The sequence below is a fragment of the Manis pentadactyla genome, chromosome 8 (genome assembly GCF_030020395.1).
Source record: "Manis pentadactyla isolate mManPen7 chromosome 8, mManPen7.hap1, whole genome shotgun sequence".
Classification (NCBI taxonomy): Eukaryota; Metazoa; Chordata; class Mammalia; order Pholidota; family Manidae; genus Manis; species Manis pentadactyla.
Genome location: NC_080026.1, coordinates 35,004,250 through 35,026,055, shown reverse-complemented (window position 1 = coordinate 35,026,055; position 21,806 = coordinate 35,004,250). Strand labels below are relative to the sequence as shown.

Sequence of the window (21,806 nt, the reverse complement as noted above, 5' to 3'; positions counted from 1 at the left end):
ACTTGTTTCCAAAATATATAAAAAGCTCTTCTAATTAATATTAATATGAGCTTTATAACAACAGACACTTTATCAAAAGAAAAGGAATGGCTATAGAACAGATGAAAATAAAGTGAGTATCATTAGACTTTAAGAAAAGGCAAATTAAAATAACACTGAGGAAGCCAGGTGGAGAAAGACAAGCAAGTATCAAATGATTTCACTCATCTGTGGAGTATAAGAACAAAGAAAAAACTGAAGGAACAAAACAGCAGCACACTCACAGAACCCAAGAATGGACTAACAGTTACCAAAGGGAAAGGGAGTGGGGAGGATGGGTGGGAAGGGAGGGATAAGGTGGAAAAGGGACATTATGTTAGCACTAATGTGGTGGGGGGATGGACACAGGGAAGGCAGTATAACACAGAGAAGACAAGTAGTGATTCTATAGCATCTTACTACACTGATAGACAGTGACTGTAATGGAGTATGTGGTGGGACTTGATAATAGGGAGAGTTTAGTAACCATAATGTTGTTCATGTAATTGCACATTAATGATAGTAAAATAAAAAAATAACATTGAGGTACTACTAAATTGCTATAATAGCTAAAATTAAAAAGATTGGTGATACCAAGTACTGACAAAGATGTGGAACAATTGGAACTCTAATCCGTTGGCAGTAGGAATGCAGAATGGTATAGCATTTTGAAAAAGAAGTTGGAAGCTCTTTATAAACCTAAACCTATGCTTTCCTTATGATCAGCAGTCCAATTCCAAGTTATTTACAGAGAAATTAAGTGAAATGAAAACATGTCCATGCAAAGATTTTTACATGAATGATAATAGGAGTTTTATTCATAATGGCCTGAACTGAGAATACCCCAAACGGCCACTAATTAGTGAAGGAATAAAAAAATTGTTATATAGCCATACATTGGAATATTATTCAGCAATATAAATGAAGAAACTAATGATATGCAAAAATGGGGATCACTCTTCAAAGCTTTATGTTAAATGAAAGAAGCCAGACAGAAGGCACATACTGTATGATTCCATTTTTGTGACATTCTGGAAAATGTCAAGTTCTAGAGGGTAGACGTGAGGAATTTTCTGTGTCTGTGAAGGTCTAGAGGATAGGTGTGAGGGAAATGACTGCCAAGGTGGATGATGGAAGTCTTGGGGGTAACAGAACTATTCTTTATCTTTATTGTAGTGGTGGTTACCTGACTATATATATATTTGTCAAGCCTCATCAAAGCATACATTTTAAAAGGGTAAATTTTACTGTATATAAATTATACCTCAATATACCTCAGTTAAAAAAATTATGTACAAAAAAAAAATCTCAGAATTGGAGAGGAATGACACTCATTAGCATGTATAACTTCTACCATGCTGGTAAATACCACAACAGAGTGATGAGTTTACTTGAGGTAATCCCACTGAGATTTAAAAACTCTTAACACCCTCTAATTTACACTTCCAGACAAACAGAGTATGAGTACATCTATCTCTGCAGGGAGCCAAGAACATAATACCAATTAAAAATGATTGACTTAAATTAAAAAAATATTAATTGTAGCAATTATGTAGTGAAAACACTGAAAAAGCAATTATGTAGTGAAAACACTGAAAAAACACTAATAAAACTACTGTTATTAGTTTCCAATTAGCTCATATTAATATTAATTAGAAGAGCTTAATATTAATTAGAAGAGAAGTTGATGATTCATCTTCATCAACACACTAAGATGAATATATATGTATGTCCTTTAAATGAAAAAGTGTAAAGTATATTATACACCTTCACCCCAGTATACCCATATATTGAAAAGGATCAATATATGGACAGGTGTAAGAGTGTTTATTATACTATTGTTTACACTTTGAATACATCTCAATTTTTCTATAACAAGGAGTTAAGAAATTAAATGGCAAAGACATATTACAGTATGCAAATAAGCTGCTTAAGTAAAAATATTAAAGTACATTAAATAATTTGTATCAAGACAAATACATGATGGCCCAGCAATGAGTACCTTGGCAACAGCAGTTTGTTTGAACATGCGAGTAATCAGCCCCACGACACTCTCAGTGGCACCTGAATCTGGGACTCTCATTAATTTTTGCCACTCTTCAAAGCTTGTATTCAATTCCTATGTGGAAGAAAACAATGTTTTGAAATACAACATAAAGAACAGAATAATTAATGCAATAATGAATCACGCCCTTTTTTCTTTTTTATATAGAAACATATAAAAAGGAAAGAAAATTCCCAAAGATGCCAGTGTGTTCATTTAAAACATCAACGAAGGTAAGTCAGTCACATGCTCATGGCATTGACAGAAACCAGTGACAAACTATGGGTGAAAACCAAGCTTTTCACAAACACCGTAAGTCAAAAAACTACAGCTTCCTCTTTAGGAGAACATTTTGTAAAGTAAAGTAAAAACTTAAATACATAGGAAAGTAGGGTAGTGAAAATGTGTATGTTAGCAAAGTATGTTTATAAAATTATGATTTTATTTAAATAAGCATAAGGACTTGGTGAATATTCATTAAATAAAAATGTAATATAATCACATTGACTCTCTTATTTTTCTTTCTAATGATAAAATAGTGAATAAAGAAAACCAGATCATTCTTATTTACGAATAACATATTGCTCAATGCTTACAAAATTCTTTAGCTTTTAAGGTAAAGCAATGCAATAAATAGTCTTTGTCAACAAATTCCAGATTTGAAGAAATTTCAGAAAATATATAAGCACTGCACACCACAAAAGTAAGTGCAAATAACTATTGGATAAAATACATTTCTGATTTGTAACATACTAAACTGCACATTTATGTTATCACAGTTTTCGGATTTCAAGAACAATTCTCAGATTTCAAGAACAAGTTATTCTAGAAGACAGCCATTCATGCTTACAAAAAAAATCCTTGAGCAATAAAAACAACTTCCCCTTCTAATTTTTGGGTTTCATGCCCTACAGATACTTACAATTCTTAATAATAAATCTTGTAATTGAAGTGCTTTTTTTCTATAGTCAGCAGAAATAGATCTTTTAAACGACTAGCATACCGAACCTTTTCACATTATTTGATGACTAAAGTTAAATTTTTCTTCTTTTTTTAAAAAATAATACAAAGCCATATGCTCTATTAACTGAAACTGTCTTAAGAAAGTGGACTTTCCCTTCTGTGAAATATAAAATATGTACAATATTTAATAGTATAACTTAAAACTTTCAAGCAATGGTTCTCACCTTGGCTGCTGCTGATGGGAGATCAAATGGAATACGTTGCCTGATTTTAGGGGGCAGTTGGGTTAAAACGTCAGTCTTTAATCTTCTAATCATTATATCACTTAATAGTTGATGAAGTTCATTAAGATTTGATGCCCCTCTACAATCCCACTGACACCTTTTACCAAAATATCTGTTAACATGAAGAAACACATGTAGCAAAGCTGAATGGTAGAATAAGAAAATTTGTGAGTGTGTTCTTTTCAATGATAAGGAACCTAGCACTGTTTTTACTGTTATTAGTTTCCAAATTAGCTTCCAAAGGCTCACCTTGAGAAATAATAATGAATAAGATTATACATTACTCTCAGAAACAGAAAATGTTAGCACATACACGTACTGTTTATACTGAGTGAGGTGCCAGGCTGGAATGAACAGCTAACACCCATTCAGCTGTTAACAGAGGATTGATCACATGATTTCTTCCTTTGAAACCACTGGAATGACAGCAATGGAATTAAAAAATAAAAGAACAAAGGAAGTAAAAAATAGGATAGAATGGGAGAGAAAACATCAGAGAATAAGAAATTTCAACAAACGTTTATAAGTCAATGCAGATCGACAAGTGGTAGCTGACTTGGCAAAAGAAAGTAAACAATTAGTTTGATAATTCAAATACATCTTTAGATTTGCTTTGCTAAGGAAGCATAAAACATTATTTCCATCTATGTGAATTTCTTCTGCACTTCTGCACTTCATTTCTCTGAATTGGTTCCTAGTGCTTGAGAATCAGCTATTTTACAGAGCTCAAAGAACTTTACTAACAGAAGGCTAAGTGCACCCATGAGAAGCCTTCTGCCCCATGTACATGATTTAGCTTCATCTCATTATGTCAGGACTAAAAGGAGCTGAATAAACCAAGGCAAACTACTCACCAAAACAAAACACATGAATCCAAAAACTATTCTTCTAGTTATTTAGATAAATTTGGAAGCAAGTTAAAAATCTACCTGGATCTATGAAAATATATTACTTCATCAAATAATTATGCAAGAAGTAAATATTGCACGATGCCTAAGATATAATAATAGCTTATGAGTTAATGAATAAATGGACAAATTAACTAATGCATATACCCCACAGTTCTTGAAAATAGAAATTCTTGTGCAAGCAAAAACAAAAGCAACAACTTTTGGAACGGGACATGTGGTTAACTTTAACAAATTAATATTTATCACTATTCTATGAAAACCCTAACATGAAAGGAAAGGAATTTCAAAACTATTAAGCAAAAACAAAGAGTATGAGAGAAATGAAAACAGAAGTTATGGTAAACCAATTTTTGGAAAATGGAAAGGAAGTGGGGGAGATGTCCTAGTTAAAACATGGTGAAAAAAAACACAAACATTTATTGACAATCAAGAGTACAAAGAAATAAAGAATGCATTAGCCCACCAGGACAAAGAATGAAAAGGAAACAACAGCAAAAATGTGGACACACCTGAAGAAGAAGAAAAAAAATGAAAAGTTAACCAAATCAAGCAAGCTGAATATTATGGGCCTAAAGAGAGGTATCAACAAAATCCTAGAATGTCTTAGGAATTAGAAGTATCAGATAGCTGAGAAGATGAGGGTAAGTATGACACAGTAGCTAAAAACAGGGACACTAGTTGAAAGTCTATACAAGGAATAGATGAATGCCCGGATTCTTTCCCCATTATCATGCCATCATGTTACCACCCCACCCCAACAAGACCATGGTTTTATTCCATAGATAAACTGAACCAGAGTTCAAACGTAGGGAAACCAAGAATACTGGAGGTCATGGAGAGGTGCTATGTGGAAACTAGAGATAGAGGTAAAGTCCACATAGCAAGCATTAAGAACATTATTCTGCTTCTCTTATTCATTTGTTAATGCCAAAAAGATGATAGCCAGGTATAAACGTCCACGTAGAGCAGAACAATAGAGGATTCTTTTTCCCTTTCAAATTTTAAAGGCCACAGAAAGACGACCTCCACATAATGACATTTGAGTATGCCTCAGTGAAAAGCACATCATTTTCTAGTCAAAATGCTCTCCTAATCAGCATTTTACAGTTTCAGTCTTAAATATGACTGGACATTGAAGGATCAACTGACAGGGAGGTAAATCTCCAATATGTACAACAGAGACCAAAACAACAGGAAAAAAAATTCAGAGTAGACATATAAGGCAAAAAATAGAAGAAAAGGTAAGAACAAAAAATAAAACAAAATAATATCAAAAACTTCTGCAACAACAAGCATCCAAAAACAGGAAGATACAAGAGTACAGAGAATAAAGGTATAAATAGTAAGAAGGAATGGTTAAGAATTTATAATAACTTAGCCATTTTCTTTAGTCAAACAAAAATTCAACAGAAGATCTGGGTAATAAAGGAAGAAATCTTCTACAAAGGAAAACAAAAAATAAAATGAGAACACTAAAGGACCAATACATAAATAATAGGAGTTCCAGAAAGAAAGATTGAAGGAAAGGAGGAAAAAGGTAAACATGAGTAATTTGCAGACATAAGCACCCACATTTCCAGACTGAAAGAGTGTAGTTAGTACCCACCATTTGAATAAAACAGACCCAAACCCAGGCACATTTTTATGAAATTAGAGAGTAGGTGATAAAGGGCAATTTCACAACCTTCCAGAATAGGAAGAAAGACAAATATACATGAAGTATGCAAACAATAAAAAATCAGATTGAAATTGTAATTCTTTTATTAGAGACAATGGAGAAATAACTTCAAGATGCTCAGGAAAAATGATTTCAAACAAAAATCTACATCCAGCCTCTTTATCGATTGAGAGATTATTGACATGCAGTCATATAAGTATTAAAACAATTATTCTATGAACTATTCTTAGGAAGCTATTGAGAAATATGTGTCCAGAATTCCAGGAAATACGCTAAAAGGAACCACAGAAAACATGTACAAGGTGATCCTGGAACATCTTGTCATATCAGACAGCAAGGAAGCAATTGAAGGCTACTTAGCATTGTGTCAAAAAGACCATATTGAAGATGATCCTATTTGTCAAAGGTGGGACAATTTATCATCAATAAAGATAACAAAGTGTGTTAAAAATAAAACTCTCTAACACTCAACAGACTAGGATTAGAAGTCACCTTTCTCAAGCTAATAAATAACATCTATAAAAAATGTAAGTATTGTACACTGCAAACTATGTGACACTGTAGAAAATTAAATAAATGGAAAGCCAATTCTGCTCATGATTGGAAAAACTTAATATTATTAAAATAGCAAATATCCTCCAACTGATCTATAGATTCAACACAATCTCTATCAAATTCCCAGTTGACATCTTTGCAAAATTTGACAAGCTAATCCTAAAATTTAGGTGAAAATACAAAAGACAGAGAATAGCCAAAACAATCTTGAAAAAAAAAATGTTGGAGGACTTATATTTAACCAATTCCAAAATGAAAACCCTCACTGGATACCATTAGAGAATGCTAGCAAAACAACTTATTATTTTGAAAACTCATAAATAAAGAGAAAAAAGTAAGCATTTTGCCTGCCTTTTCTAAACTAACACAACCACAGAGTGTCCAAATAGTAGTTGAAGGGAGGTTTTCCTTTTCAGAGGTATGTCAACTAACAAATGAAGAGAATTAGAATATCACCACTGTGCAATGCCTAAAATAGATCATAGACTGTAGCACAGAGAAGACAAGGAGTGACTCTATAGCATCTTACTATGCTGACGGGAAGTGACTGTAATGGGATATGTGGTGGGGACTTAACAATAGAGGGGAATCTAGTAACCACAATGTTGCTCATCTGAGACCTGAGCATAAGATTGTATATCAATGATACCTTAATAAAAACAAATAGAAAAAAAAAGATCACACACTGAACACTGACAACCACTAACATCACAAAAAGAGAGGCTTTAGATATCATGGGCCTTCTGATGGAAGAACACAACATTCCTATAAAAGTAGAATTGCCAAAAGAAAAATTGATGTCCCTACATCTAGACACCAGTATAAAAATATAGAGGACAGAGGAACATGTTAAACAATACCATGGAGGTGCAAGCTCCATGCAAAATCCAGTTTACAGAAACAATTAAGTTTCCTTAACAAATTAAAAATTAATAAAGCAAGAATATAGAAGAGAAACCTGGAGATTAAGAGAGACTTCATTAGAGAGATTAAGATAGATACCTCTCATTTGTAATATGCGAGCCTTATTTGGGTACTGATCCAAACTATGGTGGAAAGCTTTAAAGAAATAAAACTGCAAAATTATGATTTAAACAAAATAACTGGAAATTTGAACATATACTGGATTTTAAAAATAGTACTAAGGAATTATTGTTAATTCTAATGTTTTAGGTATGATAATGGTGTTATAATGAATTGTTTCTTTAAAAAGAGTTCTTACTCTTTAGAAATATATATACTAAAATATTTTATGGATAAAATGGGATGTCTAGGCTTTGCTTCAAAATAAAATGGGGTAGTGGAGGTAAATGAAAGTATAGGTAAAAGAAGAGTGACCGTGTTAAAGCTTATAAATACATGCGGGGGTGGTTCATTATACTATTCTGTTTATCTTTGTCTGTGTTGAATTTTTTCCTTCTTAGATACTAAAAAGAAGACCAGAAAATAAACTAAGAAACAAAAGTTATGGACTTTAGGAATTTTAGGATCCAGTATGGCAGAATGACAAAACAAAATTCAGGATGACAGCTTTGTACCATGTTCAAAGAAAAACCAGTCCAGATTGCAGCAGAACAGAAGGCTGTGGGAGGGAGGCCTCCAGGAAATCGGGGGAAAAGATTTTATGTGCTTGTACAACCTTTTGGAAGCTGACTGATCTGTTGGAATCTTAGAGTAAAAAATAGTGATGGTTCTGTAGGAAAAAAAAGAGGAAATAATTAATTAAAAGATAAAAAGTTGACCAAGAGTGTAGCCACTACAGAAAGCAGAATGGAAGTTTCTCAACTAAAAATAGACATATCGTGCAACTAGTAATTCCACTTCTGGGAATTTACCTGGAGAAAAAAACCAGTAATTTGAAAAGAAAAATGCACTTCAGTGTTTATCACAGAATTATTTACAGTAGCCAAGATATGGAAGCAACGTAAATATTCATCAATATATGAATGGTTAAGGAAGATATGGTACACATATACAGTGGAAAATTACTTAGTCATAAAAAGGAACAAAATCTTGCCATTTGTGACAACATGAATGGACCTACAGGGTATTATGTTAAATAAGTCAGACAGAGAAACACAAATACCATATGATTTCATTTATATGTGGAATCTAAAGAACAAAACAGCAACAAACTCATGAACACAGAGAACAAACTGCAGGTTGCTCTAGGGGATTTGGGAGGGGGGGAAATGGGTGAAATAGGCGAAGGGAATAAAGAAACACAAACAACCAATTATAAAATAAATTAGTCATAGGGATGAAATTACAGCATAGGAAATATAGTCAATACTGTAACATCTTTGTATGTTGACAGATGTAAGTACACTTATTGTGGTGAGCACTAAGTAATATCTACAATTGTTGAATCACTATGTTTTACATGTGAAACCAATATAATATTGTATATAAACTATATTTCAAATTAAAAAAAAGTTGACCAAGAAAAGAATAGTCAGCTTGTTGATTTTTTAGAGAATACTAATTTATTTAGTCCATTTATTCTATATATTGTCAACTATATAAACAGATAATGAATTACCAAATATTTTAAGCACTGGAAAGAGAATGGAAGAAAAGTGGTGGCAAGGTATGTTTAAATTACTGCTTTTCCACATTGTTTTCTTTTCCGAATCTGTTTACTCCTCTATAAAATGGACATGATATCATCAACCTTGTAGGATTGTTGAATGGATTAAAGATAACACATCAAATATACATAGTATTTTATATATAATGATAGTATCTTATATATAAAATATAATATATATCTAATAAAAATTATGCATTTTAGTTATTAATATAGAAAGATATCCTAAAAATACTGTTAAATGAAACAATATTACAGAAGAGTAAGTATAATATGGCCCTAATTATGTAAAACTGCCTGTCTATCTATGAATTCATACATCTATCTATCCAATCATCCACTACCCATGCATCCATCCATCCATCCTCATGTATTCAAGCACAGAACTAATGGTTATCTCCAGACACCAGTTGTTTTTTAAATTTATTTAAAAGGTATTTTTTCTCTTTTTCAATTTGTTAAAATAATCATGAATCATTTCTTCAGAAGCAATAAACTATCTTTAAATTGGTAAAAATAAGGAAAATATCAACTTACAAAGACAATGTTAAAGAATGGGACCTGGTGATGCTCAGTGAAATATGCAAATGACAGTAGTACATGTTAAAATATGAAGATGACAGTGGGCTATGTTAAAACTATGTAAAAATGATTAGATATTTGGACAAGGGTAGAAGTAAAGAAAAATGAAAACAATTTAGTTATTAGTTAGATTATGATTTTTTCCTTTCCATCTTTATTGTATACTGTTAGATATTTTTATTGTCATATATACATATGTACGTATGTGCAGTTTTTAAGTTCTTACTCATATTAAGCCAAAATCTATATTCCTATTTAGTTTCATTCCTTGATAATAGTTTTACCCTCAGAGGCCACAAAGACAAAAGTCTAATTCATTTAACACAGGACAGATTGTTAAATATTTAAAGATTTATTTGCTCTAGGTCTTCTCTTTTTCAAATTCCTATAGGCTTCAAAAGATCAAGCACTATTCTTCTTCATCTTTGTATTGCTAGCAGCTCTGAAATAATGTGATAAATATAGTATGCAATCAGTAATACTACACATTTATTTGTAGAGCTGAATATGAAATCCCTTCATTATTCTGGTCACCCTTTCCCAGATACGTTTTCATTTGTTAACATGCTTCTTAAAATAGGACTTTCAGTTCCCTCTTAGTTCCTTGTATTCCTTATCTCCAATGACCTTCTAAAATCTGCTCCAACCACTCCACTTTCATAGCTATAACTCCACCTGGTAGATTCAGACATATGACTCTCTACTACCCCATCCTTGTAAATCCAATTGTTTGTTTACACTCTATGTTTACTATTTCATCAGGACCTTTCAGTCAACTGAAGGCTCTACTTCTATTATATCCAAAACATCCTGCTTGTCTTTATGTCCTTCCATCTAATTCTGATTTGAGTCCATACATTAGTTTTATTCTTTTCAACATAGCATAAATTCCCTTGTCTCACACCAGTTATCTGTATCATGAACTGGTTTACAAACCAGTCTTGGGGAGGAGAAGCCAAGATAGCGGTGTGAGAAGGGCAGCAGAAATCTCCTCCCAAAACCATATATATTTTTGAAAATACAACAAATACAACTATGCTTAACAGAGAGACCAGAAGATACAGTACAACAGCGAGGCTACATCTACATCTGCAAGAATGCAGCATCTTATGAAGGGGGTAAGATACAAAGCTGCAACCTGGCAGGACCCGAGCACTCCCCCCACCCCAGCTCACTGGCAGGAGAGGAGTTGGAGTGGGGAGGGAGTGGAAGCACAGGACTGCTAAATAACCAGCCCTAGTAATCTGCACCAGGAACAGACACATAATTGCATGGTGTACTGGATATTAGAGAAATGGAAAAGTAAAATCTGCGAGTGGGACCCCACAGCTGGCTCTCCTAGGATAAAAGAAAAGGGAGTGCTTTTTGAAAGTTTTAAAGGGACAGGGGCCTAACAGCAGGATGGAATTGTCCTGGCACACTCAACACAGCAGGCTGGGAATCCTGAGGAACTCCAGGAGCCCTCCCTAACTACCTGAGTGATAACACAGCTTTGAAGCCCCTCACAGTGATAAGCAGCCTGTCAATTCTTCGGCTCAGCTGGTGCTGCCAACCACAGCAGCCGAGCAGCCAGAGAGCAGCCCCGCCCACAGCAACTGCCCAGAGTCTCCTCCTGGTGTGCAGCTACCCGGACCAGACCCAGAGGCTGCAGCCGTGGTGCAGCTGCCTGGCACAGACAGAGGAAGCCGGGGAAGGTGCGAAGGGGCACTGTTCTGGCAGAAGAACACACCCAGCAAGCCTGCCACTCCCCGCAGGGCTCTGTGTAGCAAGCCACTCACTCGGTGAAATGGGAATGAACAAAAAACAGAAAACAAAGACAGACAGACAATGGCTGCAGCCCCAATATGGCGAAGCTCTTTTATTTTTACACTGCCTTTCTCAGACCTCAGCCTAATGCTATATTTACCTTTCCTGACTCTGGGGAAACAGGCCAGAACATCTTGCTGATTTCTAAAAATCGGCCCAGTAAGCAGGGGTGGTGTGTGCACACATCCCCAAGGCCTTGCTGTTTGCAGCATAAGGCATCTTGGCTCATTGCCACAAGATATGCTCTTGTGGGCAGATAACTTCCAATTTCTGCACCAGTTGTTTTCAAGCTGGTACTTCCCCATGCTGTGTTCAGACATGGGGGAAAACAAGGGCTGTCCCCTTCACTGTGGGCTACCCTGAAGGCTGCCTCGCCCATGGCAGCTCAGAGGATTAACCTGGAGGTGGATCCCGGTGTGCAGGTAAACAACACAGGCAGTAGAGATGGGCAAGGTGACCAGCAAGCAGGAAGGGACTTTGTTCTCCCAGCTGACACATGTGCCAACTACCTCTATCGCCATGAAAAGGTAAAAGAATTTGTTTCAGTCAAGAATCACCCAGACAACGCCCGAGAGAAGGTCTGGGGAGATCGATATAACCAATCCTACTGAAAAGTAATTTAAAATAAAGGTCATAACCATGCTGATGGACCTGCACAGAAATACATAAGAGCTAAGGGATGAAGTCAGGAGGGAGATTACAGAAATGAAACAAAATCTGAAAGGACTTAAGAGCAGACTGGATGACGTACAGGAGACTGTTAATGGAACAGAAATCAGAGAACAGGAATACAGAGAAGCTGAGGTAGAGAGAGATAAAAGGATCTCCAGGAATGAAAGAATATTAAGAGAACTGTATGACCAATCCAAACGGAACAATATTTGCATTATAGGGGTACCAGAAGAAGAAGAGAGAGAAAAAGGGATAGAAAGTGTCTTTGAAGAAATAATTGCTGAACACTTCCCCAAACTGGGGGAGGAAATAGTCTATCAGACCATGGAAACCCACAGATCTGCCAACACAAGGGAGGCAAGGAGGAAAGCACCAAGACACATAATAATTAAAATGGCAAAGATCAAAGACAAGGACAGAGTATTAAAGGCAGCCAGAGAGAGAAAAAAGGTCACCTACAAAGGAAAACCCATCAGGCTATCATCAGACTTCTCAACAGAAACCTTACTGGCCAGAAGAGAATGGCATGATATATTTAATGCAATGAATCAGAAGGGCCTTGAAACAATGATGCTGTATCCAGCATGATTATCATTTTAATTAAAAGGAGGAATTAAACAATTCCAAGACAAGCAAAAGTGGAGGGATTTGCTTCCCACAAACCACCTCTACAGGATATTTTAAAGGGACTTCTCTAGAAGGAAGCACTCTTAAGGCTAAATATACATCATCAGAGAAAATAAAATCACACCAAAGAGAGCAGACCAACCAAATACTAACTAAAGGCAAAAAACATAATCAACTATTCACAAAAGCAGTCAAAGGACACACAAAAGAGTACAGAATAAAACACCTAACATATAAATAATGGAGGAGGAAGAATAAGAAGGGAGAGAAATAAGGAATCATCACACTGTGTTTATAATAGCTTAATAAGCAAGTTAAGTTAGACGGTTAGATAGTAAAGAAGCTACCCTTGACCCTATGGTAACCACAAATCTAAAGCCTGCAATGGCAATAAGTACATATCTTTCAATAATAACCTAAATGTAAATGGACTGAATGCACCAATCAAAAGACACAGAGTAATAGGATGGATAAAAAAGCAAGACCCATCTATATGCTGCTTACAAGAGACTCACCTAAAACCCAGACATACACACACTGAAAGTCAAGGGATGGAAAAAGATGTTTCATGCAAACAATAAGGAGAAAAAAGCAGGTGTTGCAGTAATAGTATCAGACAAAATAACGTCAAAATAAAGAAAGTAACAAGAGATGAAGAAGGACATTACATAATGATAAAGGGGTCAGTCCAACAAGAGGATCTAACCATTATAAATATATATGCACTCAATACAGGAGCACCAACATATGTGGAACAAATACTAACAGAACTAAAGGAAGAAACAGAATGCAATGCATTCATTTTAGGAGACATCAACACTCTACTCACTCCAAAGGACAGTTCCACCAGACAGAAAATAAGTAAGGACACAGAGGCACTGAACAACACAGTAGAACAGATGTACCTAACAGACATCTACAGAACTCTACACCCGAAAGCAGCAGGATACACATTCTTCTCAAGTGCATATGGAACATTTTCCAGAATAGACCACATACTAGGCCACCAAAAGATCCTCAGTAAATTAAAAAAGATTGAAATTCTACCAACCAACTTCTCAGATCACAAAGGTATAAAACTAGAAATAAATTGTACAAAGAAAACAAAAAAGCTCACAAACACATGGAGGCTTAACAACATGTTCCTAAATAATCAATGGATCAATGACCAAATCAAAATAGAGATCAAGCAATATATGGAGACAAATGACAACAACAGCACAAAGTCCCAATTGTGTGGGAAGCAGCGAAGGCAGTTCTATGAAGAAAGTATATAGCAATCCAGGCCTACTTAAAGAACGAAGAACAATACCAAATGAAGTCTAAAGTCACAATTATTGAAACAGGAAAAAGAAGAACAAATGAGGCCCAAAGTCAGCAGAAGGAGGGACATAATAAAGATCAGAGAAGAAATAAATAAACTAGAGAAGAATAAAACAATAGAAAAAATTAATGAACCAAGAGCTGGTTCTTTGAGAAAATAAACAAATAGATAAATCCCTACCCAGACTTATTAAGAGAAAAAGAAAATCTACACACATCAACAGAATCAGAAATGGGAAAGGAAAAATCATGAAGGACCCCACAGAAATACAAAGAATTATTAGACAATACTATGAGAATCTATATGCTAACAAGCTACAAAACCTAAAAGAAATGGACAACTTCCTAAACCTTTCAAGACTGACCAAGGAAGAAATAGAAAATCTAAACAGACCAATTACCAGCAGAGAAATTGAATTGGTAATCAAAAAACTACCCAAGAACAAAACTCCCGGACCAAATGGATTCACCACTGAATTTTATCAGACATACAGAGAAGACATAATACCTATTTTCCTAAAAGTTTTACAAAAAATAGAAAAGGAGGGAATACTCCCAAACTCATTCTATGAAGCCAGCATCACTCTAATACCCAAACCACGCAAAGACCCCACAAAAAGAGAAAATTGCAGACCAACATCCTTGATGAACATAGATGCAAAAATACTCAACAAAATATTAGCAAACCAAATTCAAAAATACGTCAAGAGGATCATACACCATAACCAAGTGGGATTCATCCCAGGGATGCAAAGATGGTAAAACATTTGAAAATCCATCAACATCGTCCACCATATCAACAAAAAGAAGGACAAAAACCACATGATCATCTCCATAGACACTGAAAAAGCATTCAACAAAATTCAACATCCATTCATGATAAAACTCTCAACAAAATGGGTATAGAGGGCAAGTACCTCAACATAATAAAGGCCATATATGACAAACCCACAGCCAACATCATACTTAACAGCGAGAAGCTGGAAGCTTTTCCTCTAAGATCAGGAACAAGACAGGGATGCCCACTCGCCTCACTGTTATTCAACATAGTACTAGAGGTCCTAGCTACAGCAATCAGACAAAACAAAGAAATAGAAGGCATCCAGGTTGGTAAAGAAGAAGTCAGACTGTCACTGTTTGCAGATGACATGATATTGTACATAAAAAAACCCTAAAGACTCCACTTCAAAACTACTAGAACTAATATCGGAATACAGCAAAGTTGCAGGATACAAAATTAATACACAAAAATCTGTTGCATTCCTTTACACTAACAATGAACTAGCATAAAGAGATATCAGGAAAACAATTCCATTCACAATTGCATCAAAAAGAATAAAACACCTAGGAATAAACCTAACCAAAGAAGTGAAAGACCTATACCCTGAAAACTACAAGACACTCTTAAGAGAAATTAAAAAGGACACTAAGAAATGGAAACTCATCCCATCCTCTTGGCTAGGTAGAATTAATATTGTCAAAATGGCTATCTTGCCTAAAGCAATCTAGATTCAATGCAATCCCTATCAAAATACCAAAAGCATTCTTCAACGAACTGAAAGAAATAGTTTTAAAATTCATATGGAACCACAAAAGACCCTGAATAGCCAAAGCATTCCTGAGAAGGAAGAATAAAGCAGAATGGATCTCACTCCCCAACTTCAAGCTCTACTACAAAGCCACAGTAATTAAGACAATTTGGTACTGGCACAAGAACAGACCCACAGACCAGTGGAACAGAACAGAATCTCCAGACATTATCCCAAACACATATGGTCAATGAATATATGATAAAGGAGCCATGGACATACAATGGGGAAATGACAGCCTCTTCAATAGTTGGTGTTGGCAAAACTGGAGAGCTACATGTAAGAGAATGAAACTGGATCACTGTCTAACCCCATACACAAAAGTAAATTCGAAATGGATCAAAGACCTGAATGTAAGTCATGAAACCATAAAACTCCTAGGAAAAAACATAGGCAAAAATCTCTTGGACATAAACATGAGCGAGTTCTTCCTGAACATATCTCCCCGGGCAAGGGAAACAAAAGCAAAAATGAACAAGTGGGACTATATCAAGCTGAGAAGCTTCTGTACAGCAAAGGACACCACCAAGAGAACAAAAAGGCATCCTACAGTATGGGAGAAAATATTCAACAATGAAAGATCCGATAAAGTGTTGACATCCAAAATATATAAAGAGCTCATGCACCTCAACAAACAAAAAGCAAATAATCCAATTAAAAAATGGGCAGAGGAGCTGAACAGACAGTTCTCCAAAGAAGAAATTCAGATGGCAAACAGACACATGAAAAGATGCTCCACATTGCTAGTCATCAGAGAAATGCAAATTAAAACACAGTGAGATATCACCTCACACCAGTAAGGATCACCACCATCCAGAAGACAAACAACAAATGTTGGCGAGGTTGTGGAGAAAAGGGAACCCTCCTACACTGCTGGTGGGAATGTAAATTAGTTCAACCACTGTGGAAAGCAGTATGGAGGTTCCTCAAAATTTGACCTAGGAATTCTACTCCTAGGAATTTACCCTAGGAATGCAGCAGTCCAGTTTGAAAAAGACATATGCACCCCTATATTTTTCACCACACTGTTTACAATAGCCAAGAAATGGAAGCAACCTAAGTGTCCATCAGTAGATGAATGGATAAAGAAGATGTGGTACATATACACAATGGAATATTATTCTGCCATAAGAAGAAAACAAATCCTACTGTTTGCAACTACATGGATGGAGCTAGAGGGTATTATGAAATAAGCCAGGCAGAGAAAGACAGGAATCAAATGATTTCACTCATTTGTGAAGTATAAGAACAAAGAAAAACCTGAAGGAGCAAAACAGCAGCAGACTCACAGAACCCAAGAATGGACTAACAGTTACAGAAGGGAAAAGGACTGGGGAGGAGGGGTGGGCAGGGAGGGATGGAGGGAGGGATGAAAGTGGGCATTATCATTAGCATGTATAATGTAGGGGGGCCACAGGGAGGGCTGTACAACACATAGAAGACAAGTAGTGATTCTACAGCATCTCACTATGCTGATGGACAGTGACTGTAATGTGGTATGTGGCGGGGACTTGGTGATGGGGGGAGTGTAGTAAACTTAATGTTCCTCATGTAATTGTAGATTAATGATACCTAAAAAAGAAAAACCCAGAATATAAGTGCCTGAGGGAGGCAAGAATGGCGACATGTTTAATGGGCAGAGCGCTTCTTTCTGCAATGACCAAACGTTCTGGTGATGGATGGTGGTGATGATTGCTCAACAACATGAATGCACTTAATGTTGTTGAACTGTAAACACACAATTGGTTATAATGGTAAATTTTTAAATGTATATTTTACTGTAATAGAAAACATTTCTTAATATTGGCTCTAAAACCAAACTCTCCAATACTTTCTTACTATTATGGTGAACAAGACCCTGTATAATATGACCTCTGCCTAAGTAAGATGCCTTGTCTTGAGACTTTTTTCCATTAGCTTAAGAATATTCAGTCAAACCAAACTTCTTTTAGTTCCTCAAAGGCATAGCAGTCTCTCTTTCTCTGAGCCTGAGTACATAAAATTCCTTTTCTTGGGATACAAATAACTATCATTTACTCACAGGCTGCCCCTTCTGAACTTTGTGACTTGATCAGTTCACTGTGCTAGACTCTGCCATAACATCTTTTACTTCCCTTTAATGACACGCATTACAACAGTAATTATCTGGTTAGTATTTGACTTGAAAATTCTGTGAAGGGGGGATTATGTGGGTATTGTTCTTTGGTACATGACATGGCATATAATAGATACCCCATAAATATTTTTTGAATGCATAGATTAATTCAAAACTAAGCCATAATACTTCAGATGTAGTCTGATGAGTGAGAAACCATCCCTTACTTGGGATATTACTTTGATTAATGTGTGCTAATATTACTTTAATTTATTTTTATCAATTATAACAGATAGTTGACTCCAATTTAGCCTGGCATTATTCAAAACCAGAAGTCTTTCTCAACTGCACTACTGCTAATGAGTGAGGACTTCTCAAATGCCTTCTATACAAGGCAGGCTTTCTAAGTATAAGTGCAGAATTTATCCTATTAATTTATATCTAATTACTTTTTAATTTATCTGTGCCATCTAGTGTATTAATTATTTCTCTCAGATTTGAGCCATTTGCAAGTGGAATAGAACTGATCTCCATTGAGCCCATGGATGAGAACATTAGATGCTACAGTGCTGAAAAGCACAGTGCCATTCCATAAGAGATGTTTGTTGAAGCTGAAATGACTTATTAATTAACACTTTTGGGGAATGGCTATTAATACCATTAACATATACTATCACCACCCCCCATAAAAATTTAGACAGCTATTTCTCGAGACTAAGAGGTGTGGACTTGGCACAAAATATCAGTGGTAAAGAAAATTTGGAAAATGTGATAAATTACAATTAAGATATTGGATATTCTTAACCATTAAGCATGACATCAGGGAGGACAATTATGTCTTCCCACAGTGTGCCTTTTGAAGGGGGCTGCTGATGATAGAATGCTTGGTGGAATTATTTATGTGTCCTCTTTTTCATCTTAATAAATGTAAGAAAACATTTATTAAAGTTACTGTTCCCTAAGTCCATCTTCTTGCAAGGAAAAGTGAAAAAAATGTAAGATAAAGTCAGATGCAGGGCAAGCCACTTAACCTCACAAGGTGCCTATTAAATGACAGAGGGGAACTGGGTGTATAAATTTTTTTTTGCTCTAATGTGCTAATGGTTGACAACTGAATGTGCTGCCTTTTCCAAACCATATTTGTATTTATAGCTTCCTCTAAATATAACCCAGTAGAGCGAATGATGTAAGGGATTTTGGATTTGGGATATTCTCGTTGAGGAATACTTTTTTACTGCCTCTCAAATCAAACCAGATAGGTAGTTACCTATATGCCTAGACTTCTCATCTCTGAACCACATTCACATTAGTATACTTCTGTTTGCAATCACTTAGTATTTAATAAACTTTATAAAGGCAGAGTTATACTTTTGCTCAAATTTCACCCAACATTATTTTGAATATAGTCATGACATTTCAAATATAAAATATAGGTCTAGAACTGAATAACTAACCATAATTTGCTTTCTGCAAAATTATGGTGTGAAAATGACACCTTCATTGAATCGAAACATTATGGAAAAAAATTAACATTCCACAGACTAACTTAAAATGCCAGGAAGTGCCTTGATCTGAACCAGGGCCTATGGAACCACAGTGCTTCCAAGGTAAAGGAGTGAAGCAATAACATAAAATTTTTGAGAAAGAATCTAGAAGAAAATGCCTTTTGAGAAGCCTGATAATAATTCTGAAATGACTTTCTCTAGTAAGCAGGAAATAGAACATAATCTCCCCAATCATAAAGCATTACACAAACTTCTCTTTGAAACAGCATTTGTGTTAATAAAGCAAGAAAGGGACAGGTATAATCTTTAGTTGTCATATAACAAGTCCTAATCAGAAAACCAAAAAAAGAAATGCTTTCTGATGACCTAGGTTTTCCTAGTCCTCATAGGTAAATCCAGTTAATATGTTTGTTCTATGTAGACAAACTTTTTACACTTACAGTTTACAAGAACTGTGACTACGGGCTTTCTAATAATTTGTAGCATCATGCCTATTTGGCATTATATCTTAAAACTGTTTATTACTATTCATGTAAACAAAGACAACTGACATTTTAATAGTAACTTTGTACTCAGACAACTTAATGAATTCTCTTTTTAACAGATTCCAACTGATCTTCTTAGGTCTTCCAAATAAACGATGTCAGCTGAAAATAACAATAATTTTGTCTTTTTCTTCCCCCGTTTACCTCTTATTGTTCTTTTGAGTAATTAAATTGATTGGTGACTCTAGAATAAAGGTACATCCTTTATTCTAGGCAGTGAATATCCTTGCCTTGGTTTTAGTGTTTCCTGTGATGGTGGCTTTGAGTTTAAAAACAAATACACATACTTAAGCTTACTTTTGTAAGTGTGTATAAAATATGTGTGTGTGTATACCTTAAAATTATTAAAAACTGTAATCAAGGATGGATGTTGAATTTTAGCAAATTATATCTCGGCATATATGGAGATGATGAAAAGAAATTTTTCCTTTCATTATTAACATGGCTAATTATATCAATACATTTCCTAATACTTAACTATGCTTGCATTCCTAATACGAATTCCATTTGCATGTGGCTAATATTAGGCCTTTTAAGGAGTTTCTGATTTATATTAAAATTGAGGATTTCTGCATTTATAATCTTAAGGACTTTGTTTTCTTTCTGTGTGTGATATTGTCTGATTTTGGTTAAACTATTTTCATACAAATAATCTGGAAGGACTCTTTCTATTTCTGTGCTCTGGAGTCCTTTAAAAAGCATCGGAACACCATGACCACACAAGGTTATCTAAGGGAACTATAGAAAGTAAAAAAGAAAAAAACACACATACATTGGAGAAAAACCTGAAGGACTCATCTCACAGAGACGATTTCTGTAATATATAAAGATTTCTAGTATATCAGAAAGGAAAAAGGCCAATAAGTTTAGTAGAATGAAGAGCAAAGAACATAAATAGACAACAGACAGAACATAAAGGACAAGTGACCCTTATATGTATGAAAAAATGCTCAACTGCATGTAAAAACATAAAGAGAAATGTATATTAAAACTACCATCAGAAAACACATTGGCAAGATAAAATAATTTATATCTAAACATGTTAGCAAGATATGCATAAAGAGAAAATCTTATTGCTGGTGGGAATAGAAATTGGTCAAACTTAGGTAGAGCATAATTTGCAAAAATATATAAAATGTAAAAATGTAAAAATGCCCTTTTTACCAGTAATTCCACTTCCATAAATTTATCTTATAGATTTATTCCATATATGACATAAAATGTTAAAAAATAGCTAATAATTACTGAGTACTTACCATGCTCACCAGTCACTGTTCAAGCCCTTTATAAATACTAGTTAACATATTACGAGCTAATAAAGTAAGTTTCACAATAACTGTCAGGGGAAGGAATAATCATTCTGTTTTTAGAGCTGAAGAAATTAAGGTTATTTTCCCAAAATGAAATATGGTAAGTACTGGATGTGAAGGTACACTGGTGGTCTAGCTCTAATTCTGTATGCCCTTTGTCAATATAACACACAACCTCTCAATATATGTGTGAATAGTCATTGCTGCTTGTATGCAAGAGCTATATACCACAAACACATGTCTATTAATAGTACACTGAATAAATTATACTGCATCCAAAGAGTGGAATACATGCAGAATTTAAAAAGAATGCGAAAGCTCTTTCAGTAACAATATGGAAGGATCTCCAATATATATTAGGTGAAAACAGCAAACTGCAGAACAATGTACACATTATAGAAATAAAATGAAATAATATTATATGTATATAATCATATGTGGTTTTTTTCATGCATAGATTATCTCCAGAAGGGTATACAAGACACTGCCAACACTGGATACCTGCGAAGGGAAATGGTTGGCTGAGAGAAATGGGTGGAACAGGCACTTACTTTTCACTTTTGTACAATATACACAGTTATTTCAGCAATACCAATGAATAATTTTAAAAATAAAATAAACTGGCCACAGCAATCAGACAACACAAAGAGATAAAAAAAATTGGTAAGGAAGAAGTTAAACTCTCACTATCTGCAGATGATATATTATA

The 21,806-nt window shown here is 34.9% G+C and overlaps 1 protein-coding gene across 3 annotated transcripts in view; it reads right to left on the bottom strand.

Annotated features, from left to right (window-relative positions):
• The window catches only part of ZRANB3 (zinc finger RANBP2-type containing 3), a 329,605-nt gene that overhangs the window by 127,999 nt on the left and 179,800 nt on the right, over positions 1–21,806 (bottom strand). For all 3 annotated transcript variants that reach the window (XM_036886644.2, XM_036886643.2, XM_036886645.2), the window contains 2 exons: positions 3,250–3,421; positions 2,021–2,137 (listed from right to left, as the gene is read on the bottom strand). In XM_036886644.2, the coding sequence (XP_036742539.2) occupies positions 2,021–2,137; positions 3,250–3,421 (289 nt within the window). The remainder of the gene's footprint in view (positions 1–2,020; positions 2,138–3,249; positions 3,422–21,806) is intronic.